The sequence below is a fragment of the Battus philenor genome, unplaced genomic scaffold, assembly GCF_028537555.1.
Source record: "Battus philenor isolate CCGP_79_NKW_IND1 unplaced genomic scaffold, ilBatPhil1.0.hap1 SCAF_20, whole genome shotgun sequence".
NCBI lineage: Eukaryota > Metazoa > Arthropoda > Insecta > Lepidoptera > Papilionidae > Battus > Battus philenor.
This window is the reverse complement of record NW_027181683.1, coordinates 10799436-10812170: the sequence shown is the minus strand read 5'-3', so window position 1 is coordinate 10812170 and position 12735 is coordinate 10799436. Positions and strand designations below refer to the sequence as shown.

Genomic DNA, 12735 nt, shown 5'->3' with positions numbered 1-12735 from the left:
TCGTAAATTTCATTAAAAAATATCTTAAAAAGCTGCTATTTCATTTAGTAAGTATCAAGTACTTGACGTAGAATTGAAAAAAAAGGTTTATGTAATAATAATACGTAATAACAGGCGAGGGGTCGACAGCACGTGCTCACCGTGCGTAACCGTTGCCCGCAGCTGCGTCTGACAGCTGCCGACAGGGGTTGCAAACATTTTGTTAAGTTTAATACTTAAAAAAAATTTAGACAGACACATGATAAATACAATAGCTCAATATAAGCTCATATCATCTAAATATCCTTTTTAAAAAAGTGTACGCAAATATAATAAAATACCACATATCTCAGACGTTCCTTTTCCTACTTTTAACTCCAAAATTAAATGTATATTATTAAGTAAAATAAATGACGATTCCAAAGTGCGAGTAGATGCCTATTTGAATAAAGATATATTGAGTATGAATTTGAAACTGCTCTTGGATAAATGGGCCTCTGGATATCCACTATTACTCCTCATACTTACAGATTTCTAGCCATTAGAATTAAGTAAATATGTATGCGTATATAATGTATTAACCTGCGAGGACATTCTCGGTATCTACCTCATGTTACACCATAAAAGACATTGCATTAGTAATAAACAACTTCCATATCGGCATCACGTCTTTTTAATACACATAATCTTGGCACTATCACATATTTAGCACGGTTTTACAATTACGGGTAGTTGCTAAAATCCTCCTGGTTGCCACTTGCGTCGCCGCGGTTGTTTAGATATTATATGAAGTGATTAGTCTGCCAGCTAGACCAGTGCTGCCCAATATTTTCACCGCCATGTCGCACGTAAGCCTTTTTCAAATTACGCCTCTCTATATAACACACATAATTTTTATATTAAAGCGAAAGGGTTAAAAACGTGTCGAGTCGATTTTCTAATTGTCTACCATAACAATCAAATTGCCCCCCATGAAGGGCCTAGGGTTCATTTGAGGTAACACTGTCTCGAGTTCACCAACCGTGAAGGTAAACACCAATTACAAGGAGATCTCCTTGAGTCTGCTACGCGGGTCGTCAGCTGTGGGCACCGTACCCGGCCCTCTTCCTACAACGCGATGTAATCTTATTAACCATCCATCTAAAGATTTTTGGAAAGACATCGCTGTTTGGTATGACAGCTCTCAGTATTTATTGTTTTCTTTCTTGCAAGTTTTATCTATTTTTTAGAGTTATTTATGTAGTCTAAATAAATAAATTAGTAATGTTTTTCATCAATAATTAGCCTAGACAATATACTTATAATTAAAAAAAGTTTATTAGTGTCATAATAGTGAAATTATTTAACTCAGTAAAATTGCACCTTTCAAATATTAGTTTAACTAGATGGGTTATGAGGGATTCGACGGCAGTCTACGTCGGTAAGACAAGAAAATATATCTGCTTTGACTTAACCTCACAATAAAGGCTGACAATAATTTATAAAGATGATGGAATCGCTTTTTAATTGGCCAACTTCATTCATTCATTCTTTTTTGACATCAACTCACACTTCTACTACTTCAGATTTTATCTCCACATTTTTGTCCCATTTGGGAATATGGCGGAATTGTAACTGCAGGATTACAACCAGCTGAATTTTGAAATTGAGTGAAAGTGGTTTATTAGAAAAACCAAAGTTCGAGAACCTCTGTTCTAGATGGTCGCATAAAGTTGGTTATAAGTATTAAAAGTCGGAAGTCTTCGGAGAAAGGGATCACACCTTTCTCCGAAAACCGACTAGGTAACAATTGGCCAATACAATATGTCAAGTGAAGCATCTGACGTAGATTTTTTATTTTAAATTTAATAGCTCGCGGATTTTGAATGCCTGAGTCCGATAAAGCTGTAAAAGCCAAAACGGCTAACAGCGCGCATCAACATTCGAATATAGCCAACAGTCGGAATATTGTTTACACGAGAATTCAAACTGAACCAAATGTTGGCGACACCTTACGGCTTAACGGTCGAATACCACATATGATAGAAAAAATATATATTGGAAATAGTTTGTAACCTTGACATTGTCAATACTTAATGTTATAAATTCATTGTAATCTTATATTTCTTATATAGTTTTAGCCTGATGTGCATTCTATACTGACCCGCATATGTTTTATGTTGCTTAATATTGTTTTCAATAAGTCTGTTGCAATCTCATTGAAGAAATATATAAATAAGACACGTTTGTAATTTAATGTATGAATAAACAATAATTATTATAAATAAATTTTGTATTTTATACAAGATTTTAGTAATAACATCAACATACCATGGAGTAAACAGAGTAAGGTAGTCGGAAAACATATTGAAAATGTATAGTGAAGGCCTATGTTTAGCAGTGGACGGTGTAAGGCTGAAAGGACGATATTGAATTCTGGGCGACACGACAATGATCCAGTAGACATTTTTTTATTTATCAATTTATTTATTTTGATTTGGATGTGGAAAATACTATCGCGAGCCGTGTAGGAATGTCTCTTGGGAGTAAATGATATTATGTCACCGACTAAAACCTCAACGATATTCCATTATCACATGTATAAATCTGTATTGTTAAACTATTGAAAGATCAGTTGTGGAGTTTCTTCTTGCTTCTACTCCACAACTACAACACTGCGAAGCAGAGTAGGAATAAAAATAAAATAAGAAAAGGATTAAGATATTGCTACTTCCGCTATGTAGCAGTAGTCGTGCAAGAAAGTGGACCGCCCGCCAGCCCGCTGATAAATGCGCATGCGGCAAACAATGCGAGTTACACAACTACCACTGTTAAATCACTCAACACGTGTTACACCCTTCCACGGGCCATCCTCAGGAGTAGTAGACGGTAGACTCGGTGTTTGGCACTTTCTTGCAGGACTACTGCTACATAGCGGAAGTAGCTATATAGGTATTAGTCCTTTTCTTACTTAGGATGGACTTCCGCAAAGTAACGCCTGAATCCATTAGATATTTAAAAATGAAATAGATTAAATAAGTAAATAAATAAATAATCAGTTGACGATCGATAATCTTTACCGCTATGATTACGAAACCGAAAGTATTACCCCCACCTCTCCCCCCACTAAGTGTAAGTGTAAGCACCATTTAATCTTCATTACTCCTCGAGATTCTCGAATGGCGACCACGAATGAACCCTACACAAGGTAGACCTTCAACATAGTCAAGGTTGCCAGATTTCGCCGGATGTGGGTAGCACAGGATCTGTCATCGTGACGATTTTTTGGGGAGGCCTGTGCCAGTGAGCCTCTATCGACGAACATAACGATGTACACCAATACCTCGCTTTGCGTCGTTTCGTTTTGCGTTTTTTTCGAAGTTGCGTCGCTGCTTAATTAGTACTAATTTTCACTGTGCGTCGTTAGATTTCCGAGGTTGTGTTGTTTTGGGTTCGAGTCTTTAATTTTTTTTTAAATTTTCTTTTTATTCTTAATGATAGCAACACTTTTGTTTCTAATTGCGCCATGCTATCAAAACTCGGGGATTCCCTTTCTAACTAAAAACAACGCAAATTGAATACAGTTTTATTTTCACTTTGTTCTCCTAATTTTAGAGTTCAGTTTCAATTACGTAGTGTGTTGTGCTATTTATATGAGAATAATAAATTTATATACATTTTTACGTGTAATATATTTATTAATAAATATATTTCTGATTACAAAAAAGGTAACTATTTTTCCAATTTATTTATTGGCAGATTTATATTATTTTTGGTTTTTAAATGTTTACTTTGTTCAATTTTCTATTTAAAAAGTAGTATTTTCGTAACCCTGGAACCTATCTTCGATCTTTACATAGTTTGCTATAGAAAATATTAATTCACTTTGTGGCGTTTCAATTTGCGTCGTTTTTTTTTTGGAACGTAACTACGACGCAAAGTGCGGTATTGGTGTATCTATTTATTTAAGATGTGTACAAAATTCACAATATCTGTGAATAAGTAAATAAGACAAGATGGTTAAGGTTATTCTTTTATACACAACAGTAAGCCTTTTATGGAAATACTAACTAATAACTAATCAACTTAATCTCGTATATGTTAAATACTTCTTTTGCATAGCGATATTCCGAAATCGTGGAGTCCTGGCAACTTGGCATTGAGATCATTGTACATTCTGATTTCATCTAATATATAAAATTCTCGTGTCACGGTGTTCGAACTTGAACTCCTCAGAAACGGCTTGACCGATTTTTACCAAATTTCATATGCGTATTCAGTAGGTCTGAGAATCGGCTACTATCTATTCCATACCCCTTAGTGATAAGGGTGTACCACCCCTATTTTTTTTTTAATTTTTAGACAAAAATTTTTGTTTTTATTTTTTTATGAGTTTTTGTTTGCAAAACAACGTTTGCGGGATCAGCTAGTATTATAATAAATTTCTGTAATATCATGTGGTGGTTACTCCACGTAACACCCACTAGTAGCCATACTTAAAAAATAATTTCATTCGTGTTACAATTCCAGTCTCCGCGTGAACGAAGTGACCTATGTAATATTAACCCTGAATTATGCCACCGACCGCTAGACAGCCTGTAAAATCGCGCTCCTCACGCGCAGGTTTGAAGTTTCCGGTTGGTAGAATACACAAGATGCTGAGGAAGGGAAATTACGCGCCGAGAATTGGGAACAGCGCGCCCGTGTACCTTGCCGCAGCTCTGGAGTACATATCCGCCGAGATCCTCGAACTGGCAGCGCAAGCGGCGCGAGACAACAAGAAGAACAGAGTAATACCCCGCCACATACTTCTAGCAGTTAGACACGACGATGAACTCAACAACATGCTCTCCGGCGTTACCATATCGCAAGCCGGTGTGATCCCCTCTATTCAACCGCAACTCCTACCAAAAAAGACTTCAAAGAACGCCTCGAAGACAACATAGTGAACAGATATAATTTACGCGTCATTTTTAATATATTTTATGAGATTTTTATGATTATTTATTGTCCGTTTGACAAAAGGCCTTTTTAAAGGCTGCATTACAAATGTTTCTGAATGAGAAACGACAGGACTGTAGTTGACGAACAGATTTAATATCAAAGATTTCTATACAGATTCGGCGGATTTCAGAGGCCAGAAGACAGAAGGAGTATAACATAAACCTCGTACAAGGGATTCTATGTTTCACGTGTAACGAAGTCACCAAGTAAATTTGAAAATCAAGCGACAAAGAGAATTCGATGGCATTTTTATGCTATTTTTTTTGATACTCGGTACTGACTTACACTATTTATTGCATGGCTAAAAGTTGTTATATTATCTCTCCGGCATATAGATAAGTAACAACGTGCTACAAGAGATATTTTATCAATTATATTATAGACAAAACCTAACTTATTTATTAATAATGTGATATGATGTATTAATAAAATACTAAGTTAGATTACATTCATTGTGAGACATTGAATTCAGAAACATTCAATTATTTCTTGTATTACGAAGGAGCAACCTTAATTTTATCGTCTTTATTTAGAGTCTATTAACAAATCGATAAACATATGTACATTTCAAAGAAAAATATAAAATATATTATTCAGTAAAAAATATATTTATTATTTAAAGGAAGCTTAAATCTTAAATTAATGTTAATATTAAGAATAATAAAAATAGATAAATTAAATATTACAAAATAAAAATAATTAATTTGATATTTTCCAAGATGCGGACGAAAAGGGATCACGGCTTGGAGTGAATAATAACATTATCCCATAAAAATAATTTCACATTTCTATATAATTTGTAAGACATTCATAATAAAGAAACAAAGATCACTTGCAGCCCTGAAAAGGGCCTTGTCAATTACCCGTTTAATTCAACACATACATATATTAATAACAGTTATATCGCGTCAGTGCAAAAATGGCGCGAATTACGCCCGCTCGCCGCGTACTCTTCTAGCAAGTTGTATATCCTTCGGCATAATGGTAACTCTCTTAGCGTGTATAGCGCACAGGTTCGTGTCCTCGAACAGTCCAACTAAGTACGCTTCACTTGCCTCTTGAAGCGCCATCACTGCTGAACTTTGGAACCTCAAATCTGTTTTAAAGTCCTGCGCTATCTCTCTTACAAGTCTTTGGAATGGCAGTTTCCTTATTAACAACTCTGTGCTCTTCTGATAACGTCTAATTTCCCGTAACGCGACGGTGCCCGGTCTGTAGCGATGGGGTTTCTTAACACCGCCCGTCGCTGGAGCGCTTTTTCTCGCTGCTTTAGTGGCCAATTGTTTTCTCGGTGCTTTGCCGCCAGTCGATTTGCGAGCGGTCTGCTTGGTTCGCGCCATTTTTTTGTCAGTTTGTATTATGATCAACTTCGACACTAGGCTACCGATTTTAGTTTCACCGCTTTTATAGTTTCTCGCCATCCCCACTACTTTCTCGTTCTGAATGAATTTACGACGAACTATGACAGGAGAAATAATGCAGGTAGTCAAAAAAAAAAAGAACTACATTAGTATTTACTACAAAGAACATCAGATCATTATATTACCTTCATTAGCATTTCAATCGTAAGACGCCCAAAGATGGATAGACCTCCGCAAAAGATTTTCAATAAGACCAGCTGAAAACGATGTGGTATTCGCCTCTGATGTCTCTGGTGACCTGCCCAATGCAACACCGCTGTTATACCAAAATACGAAATTTTTCCAATTCTGTGTACGTCTGTTTTTTCGTAGAATTGAAATCAAAATATTTATGAGCTAAGTAAATATAAAATAAACTACGTTCCATGACATCATATACAAAATTTATATATAATATCTCTAACACCGATGTTTAGTATTATTACCAAAAAAGGGTTAGGCCCTGAAGATAAAACTCGAAAGCGTATGTAAAACGTAAAAATTTTTTGTCAAAAAGTTCAATAAAACCTAACTTATGACGTCCAGAGCTGGACACAGACCTCCTCCATAGATTTTTAATAGAACCATGAACGTAGCGCCTTCCAACAAGCTTAACCAAGGTCGACTGTCCACCTGAATGACGGCTGATCTAAGCTGCGTCTGCCAGTCCGCTGTCTCCACTACAGAACCATAATAGTCCACCTCCCAAGTGGCAGTAGGTTGGCCACTTAGCACGCAAAGTATATGGCTTTTAGATTTATAAACGCTTTTATTGCAATAGCATCGTTACGTTACATTATTTCTGAAACCATTAATGATCAAGTATTTCATTCGTTTAAAGTTAGAGAATACACGTTACGAATGTATATACATAATATTTAATGTTTAACTACATAAACATCTTATTACAATGCTATAGGGTATATGAAGTAAATATATACTTAACGGTACGTGAGCATATAATGAATATAGTGTAATATTTTCGTATTTTTGTACCTAAGTGATGTCTGTATGTGATATGACGGCTCCACAGTACAGACTATTCACAACTTACTCAAACACTGCTCCCGATTCGAATCCAAATACTTAACCACGTGACCTTATATGAAAATCTTAATATACCTCCGTTCAACTTACCGGACCTCCTTAAGAAAAAATCAACGGCAGAATCTTTTGATGAGTTGGCCCGGCACATTGTCCTAAACCTCAAGGCATTTAACTGTTTGTAGCGCTTGAGCAGCGACTTGAAATAAAATAATGTACCAGCTAATGTATAATTGAGTAAAACTTTCAAATAGTATTGTTAATATGTATACATTTTAGTTGTATTTACCTATAAGAGAAAATTGTGCTTGAAAAATTGTAAATAATTATAAAACGCTGTCGTGCCTCACAGCTGGGAGAAGAAAGATCCGTATCAAATAGCGGCAACCATCTCTCAACTGTCTGCGTTTAGAAAAACGAAAAAAAATATTGTAAAAAAACACTAGCGATAAAAATTAGAATTAAAAAGAACTGATGTCTGTATACTGTTATATTGGTAGAAGTTAAAAATAATACATTAGAATTGATAATTTGCAAGAACAAAGTCCAATACGATGTTTAAATTAAGCGATAGATAGTCCTCCACGCTTAACTAATGGCAGTTCGTTTGTAACTGCATTTTAGCTAATACATAGTTTAGTTTCTAACCACTCTTAGTTAAGATCTTACGCAGTGTTCTTTCTTTGCAATTAATATTATATTTATTGTGACATTGTGCGGTTTTAATTTTCAAGATCTTTTTCCGACATCCGAACAATACAGACGCGACATAGATAATCCTAACATATATATAATATAATCAAGACGCAGGAAACCGACTAGATGTGCAACACCTTATTGATCTTTGGGGGATGTTTATCCCTTGATAAGGTGTCTATAGGCTGACAAATTTAAATGTATACCTAAATAATATTATGCCAAAAATATAAATATCATGTAACATAGCAAATCGCCTTTACCAATATTGTTATAGAAGGGTTATCAATTAGAGAGAGTTCAATATCCTTTTCTATCGACTTCGAGTGCCGGTCTGGTTTTCAGGTCAAAGAAGACACGATACCCTCCCTGATAGGCGATAAAGCTACTAGGCAGGATTTTGTATATTATTGTAAAACAATAGTTAAAAAGATTATAGAAATAAATAAAACCTAGGTATAAGATAAAAGACTGTTATAAAATAAATAATAAATGTGCAAATATGTGATACCTAGAAAATAAGATATACAAAATAAAAAAAGGGATGAAAGAAGAGTAGTATAGAAGGGCACAAAAGAAAGAAATATAGCATGAAAGACAGACTAAAAGAATATGTGATGAAAGACTGATGAGTATGAAAATAAAAAAATATATGTGAAAAAATTACTGTAACAAAAGACCCTGTCCCACAAAAAGATAGGGGTACGAGAGACCCCCAATAGCGGGGGTCATAAAAAAAAAAAAAAAAAAAAAAAAAAAAAAAAAAATATCCTTTTCTAACCTAAAATTACAATAGAAATATATTATATGGTAAAATTTTATGCTATTGTTATGTGTTGGTAGGCCACTAGCGGGACCAACGACATATTTAGTTGTGGGAAAACGCTTGATAGGAGTACCTCAAGACAAGTTATTGTTGCGATCTTTAAGCGAAGCCTATGCCACACAGCCGGCGTCCCGCAGTTGATATGACAGTTATTTTTATTTTATATAACACAACGTGTCAAATTTAATATCATAATACCATAGAAACTTTAAATATTGTGGCCATTTGAAAGACCTTGTCTATATCGGGTTATAAATTAAACCATGATTATATATTAAACATTTATTTATTAACTTTTTAATCTATTTAATTTATCATTGTTTATATTTGTACAAATCAACCTCCAAATCCATATAACGTTCTGCCTTGACGTTTTAAAGCGTATAAAACGTCCATAGCGGTGACGGTTTTCCTCTTCGCGTGCTCGGTGCACGTGACTGCATCTCGTATGACATTCTGGAGGATCGCTTTCAGTACACCCCTCGTTTCTTCATTAATAAGACCGGATATTCTTTTCACGCCTCCACGTCTAGCCAGACGTCGTATCGCCGGTTTTGTTATACCTTGAATATTGTCTCTGAGCACTTTTCTGTGACGTTTCGCGCCACCCTTACCTAGACCTTTGCCGCCTTTTCCGCGTCCTGTCATCTTGACGTAGTGAAGTGCGCTAGCGTAGTGATGTGTCCGCATCGGCGCTGGCTTTTATACTCATCGATTTGAGATAAAAAATCGATAAATTGTAGGTAATTCGAATAAGTATCATTAACTGATTTTAATCTACCTTTTATTTTTAATATTTTATTTATAAATTTACCGATTAGTTAATGACGAAAAAGTCATTATGGTTGTGACTTCGTTTGTCGTATATTAATTAAAAATATATGATTATATGTTGGTAAATTTAATATGAGTATTATATATTTTATAATACTTTTAAATAAATTATGACCAATGAAACAACATGTATAAGAAATTTTCTATATAAAATATTTTCCAATATAACATTGAATTAGAATAGTATAAATATTTATGGATCGGAAATAAGTTGACAAATTTTATACTTTTTCCAATCATTTTGTACAAAGATACGTTACATTTTTTTTCTATCGAGATGTGGCGGACAAATAACTTCTAGCAGTATAATTGATATCAAAATAGTTTTACATTTACTCCTTTAAAGTATCAATACTTATTTCCAATCTTTATATAGATATTTAGTTCTATACGTGAATATAAAAGCTAATTTTATATAAATATACTATTAAAAACACGCAGGAATGTTATTTTAAAGAATTAACTTACTACTAATAAAACAAAAATTAATGCAACAATTAAGAAAAAATAATATTAATCCAATAGAGGAATATTGTTTTGATTATTATTGTATAAAACATGTTTGTGAATAGTTTACACCTAAATATATTACATAATCTAACATGAACCTAGATTTGTATTAATAAATATTCCTTTATTGTGCATATTGTAAGATAAAAACATTGGTGTTTAATTTATTTTTATATTATATTTCTTTTATATGATTATATCGACATCATATCAGCCGCTAGATACCTATTCTAAGGCTTAGGCCTTCACCAAATATCTACTGGACTTACTTTATATGTATGTGTATGTATTATATGTTATGCAGTTACGGTAGGCTTTTTTATATGTTATTAATATATATTAGTTTAAATTAGACCTTGATGTGTTTATTTCAAACTTAATAAATGAAAGTATGTACATATGCTACAATAGTAAATGCATCGACTACACACATTAAACAATTAAGAAAACCAAAATGTGTCATATAAAACTCCGTCTTAGCGATTAAAGGGATTTTATTCGCGACGTCTTCGCCGTAAATACCCACTAGTTGCAATACCTTATGATTATTTACAAGGTGGTTAAAAAAAAAGTAGAGATAACATTTAGAAATGGCTCCAGTAAAGCAACCGAAGCCTCCGTTAAAGTCGATGGAGAAGCCCGTTGAGAAAAAGATAGCGAAAAAGAAAAAGAAAAGCTATCACAGCTTCTCTATCTATCTCTACAAGGTATTGAGAAGTGTTGCCGAACAAGAGAATATGGGTATTTCAAGGAAGTCGATGTTGATCATGAATAACTTTGTGAACGACATGTTTGAGAAGATAGCGGAAGAAGCCGCAAAGCTGGTCAAGCATACAAAGAAGAATACATTGACGAGTAAGGACATACAATTTGCTATTAACCTGCTTGTGCCTGGTGAACTTGCTAAGGTAGCCAACCTGGAGGGAGCGAAGGCGGTCGCAAAATATCATCAAACTAAAATGTAATGACCGGTAACCTATACATTTGCCTACACTATGGATTTTGATTTTTTTTTTCGTAATCACCTTAAAATGTATTAATTATAAATAAATTTTTAAATCAATAATATATTATAGAGTTTTATATTAATTGTGTTGTGATAGTAATAAAAAAAATATTTACACATCATAGTATTATTTAAACTTTCCTTATTGCGATACATATTTGAATAAAATACATATTTTCGTTTTGTATAAATATAAAATTTACAAGAGAAACTTATTCTTACTATATTAAGAGAACTTATTTTAATTTTAAATTCTTCTAAAAATTTTGCTAGAATGATGTGAGAAGGGTTTTTTTTCTTTTAGCATGTATACCGTCGCCTACCACCATAAGCGATATATTTAAAAAAAAACAACGAGTTATAATTATTTAATATAATAAATAATAATATAAAAATTTAGAGCAGTATTGTATGAAATGTGGCAAAAGATGGGAGGCGATGTATATAAAGTATATACACCAATACCTTACTTTGCGTCGTAGTTACGTTCCAAAAAAACACGACGCAAATTGAAACGCCGCAAATTGATTTAAGATTTTCTATAGCAAACCATGTAAAGATCAAAGATAGGTTCCAGGGTTACGAACTTTCTAAAAAGAAAATTGAACAAAGTAAACATTAAAAAAAAAACAAAAATAATATAGCTCTGCCAATAAATAAATTGGAAAAATATATACTTTTTTGTAACTAGAGACAACACGTCAAAATTTATATGAATTATTTATTCTCTTTAAAAAAAAGCACAACACACTACGTAATTGAAACTGAACTCTAAAGTGAAAATAAAACTGTATTAAAAATGCGTTGTTTTTTAGTTAGAAAGGGAATCCCCGAGTTTTATCGCAATTAGAAACAGGTGTTGCCATCTTTTGGAAAAAAAAGAAAATTAAAAAAAAGTGAAAGACTCGAACCCAAAACAGCGAAAATCTAACGACGCACAGTGAAAATTAATACTAATTAAGCGACGCAACTTCGAAAAAAAGGAAAACGAAACGACGCAAAGCGAGGTATTGGTGTATATGTATGAGTAGTTAATATGTAAAAAAATAATGAAATAATAATCCCTGTCATGTAAATTACAGGGGGAAAAGAGAAGCTAAAAACATAGCCATTAAAATGACAATAAGATAAAAGATTATACAGTATGTTCAATCTTTAATCTTTTTGTAAAAATGGTTTTTCTGGGTTTGATTTTACCTAATTAATTTTATGTTTTATATCATCGTATGTATGAAGTCCACATAATAAGAAGAGTGTTTGATGAGGATCAACACCGAGTCATTGCACAGAGGCCCCAATAGACATGGTAAACAAATAGTGAACCCATCTTTAACATTAGTTTAATACGATAATAAAATAAATACAAAAAATTCTGTTTTCATTCAATATTTTATTGTAATAAAACTAATTTTATTACATACACGTAAAATTATATTTATCTTAAATTTATACACAAG

The 12735-nt window shown here is 33.4% G+C and overlaps 4 protein-coding genes across 4 annotated transcripts; 2 read left to right on the top strand and 2 right to left on the bottom strand.

The window, feature by feature from the left end:
* The first annotated feature begins 4532 nt into the window (after positions 1 to 4532).
* Positions 4533 to 4904, top strand: LOC137923043 (late histone H2A.L3-like). The gene has a single exon (XM_068766163.1). It carries the CDS (start codon positions 4533 to 4535, stop codon positions 4902 to 4904), a length of 372 nt encoding a protein of 123 aa, XP_068622264.1.
* An 890-nt stretch (positions 4905 to 5794) lies between these two features.
* On the bottom strand, positions 5795 to 6328 carry LOC137922625 (histone H3-like). Its single transcript, XM_068765605.1, has one exon. The coding sequence runs from the start codon at positions 6300 to 6302 to the stop codon at positions 5892 to 5894; it is 411 nt and encodes a 136-aa protein (XP_068621706.1). The 5' UTR covers positions 6303 to 6328; the 3' UTR covers positions 5795 to 5891.
* Positions 6329 to 9234: 2906 nt separating this feature from the next.
* On the bottom strand, positions 9235 to 9590 carry LOC137922800 (histone H4-like). Its single transcript, XM_068765870.1, has one exon. It carries the CDS (start codon positions 9574 to 9576, stop codon positions 9265 to 9267), a length of 312 nt encoding a protein of 103 aa, XP_068621971.1. The 5' UTR covers positions 9577 to 9590; the 3' UTR covers positions 9235 to 9264.
* A 1272-nt stretch (positions 9591 to 10862) lies between these two features.
* On the top strand, positions 10863 to 11237 carry LOC137923042 (histone H2B type 1-P-like). Its single transcript, XM_068766162.1, has one exon. The coding sequence runs from the start codon at positions 10863 to 10865 to the stop codon at positions 11235 to 11237; it is 375 nt and encodes a 124-aa protein (XP_068622263.1).
* Positions 11238 to 12735: the final 1498 nt, after the last annotated feature.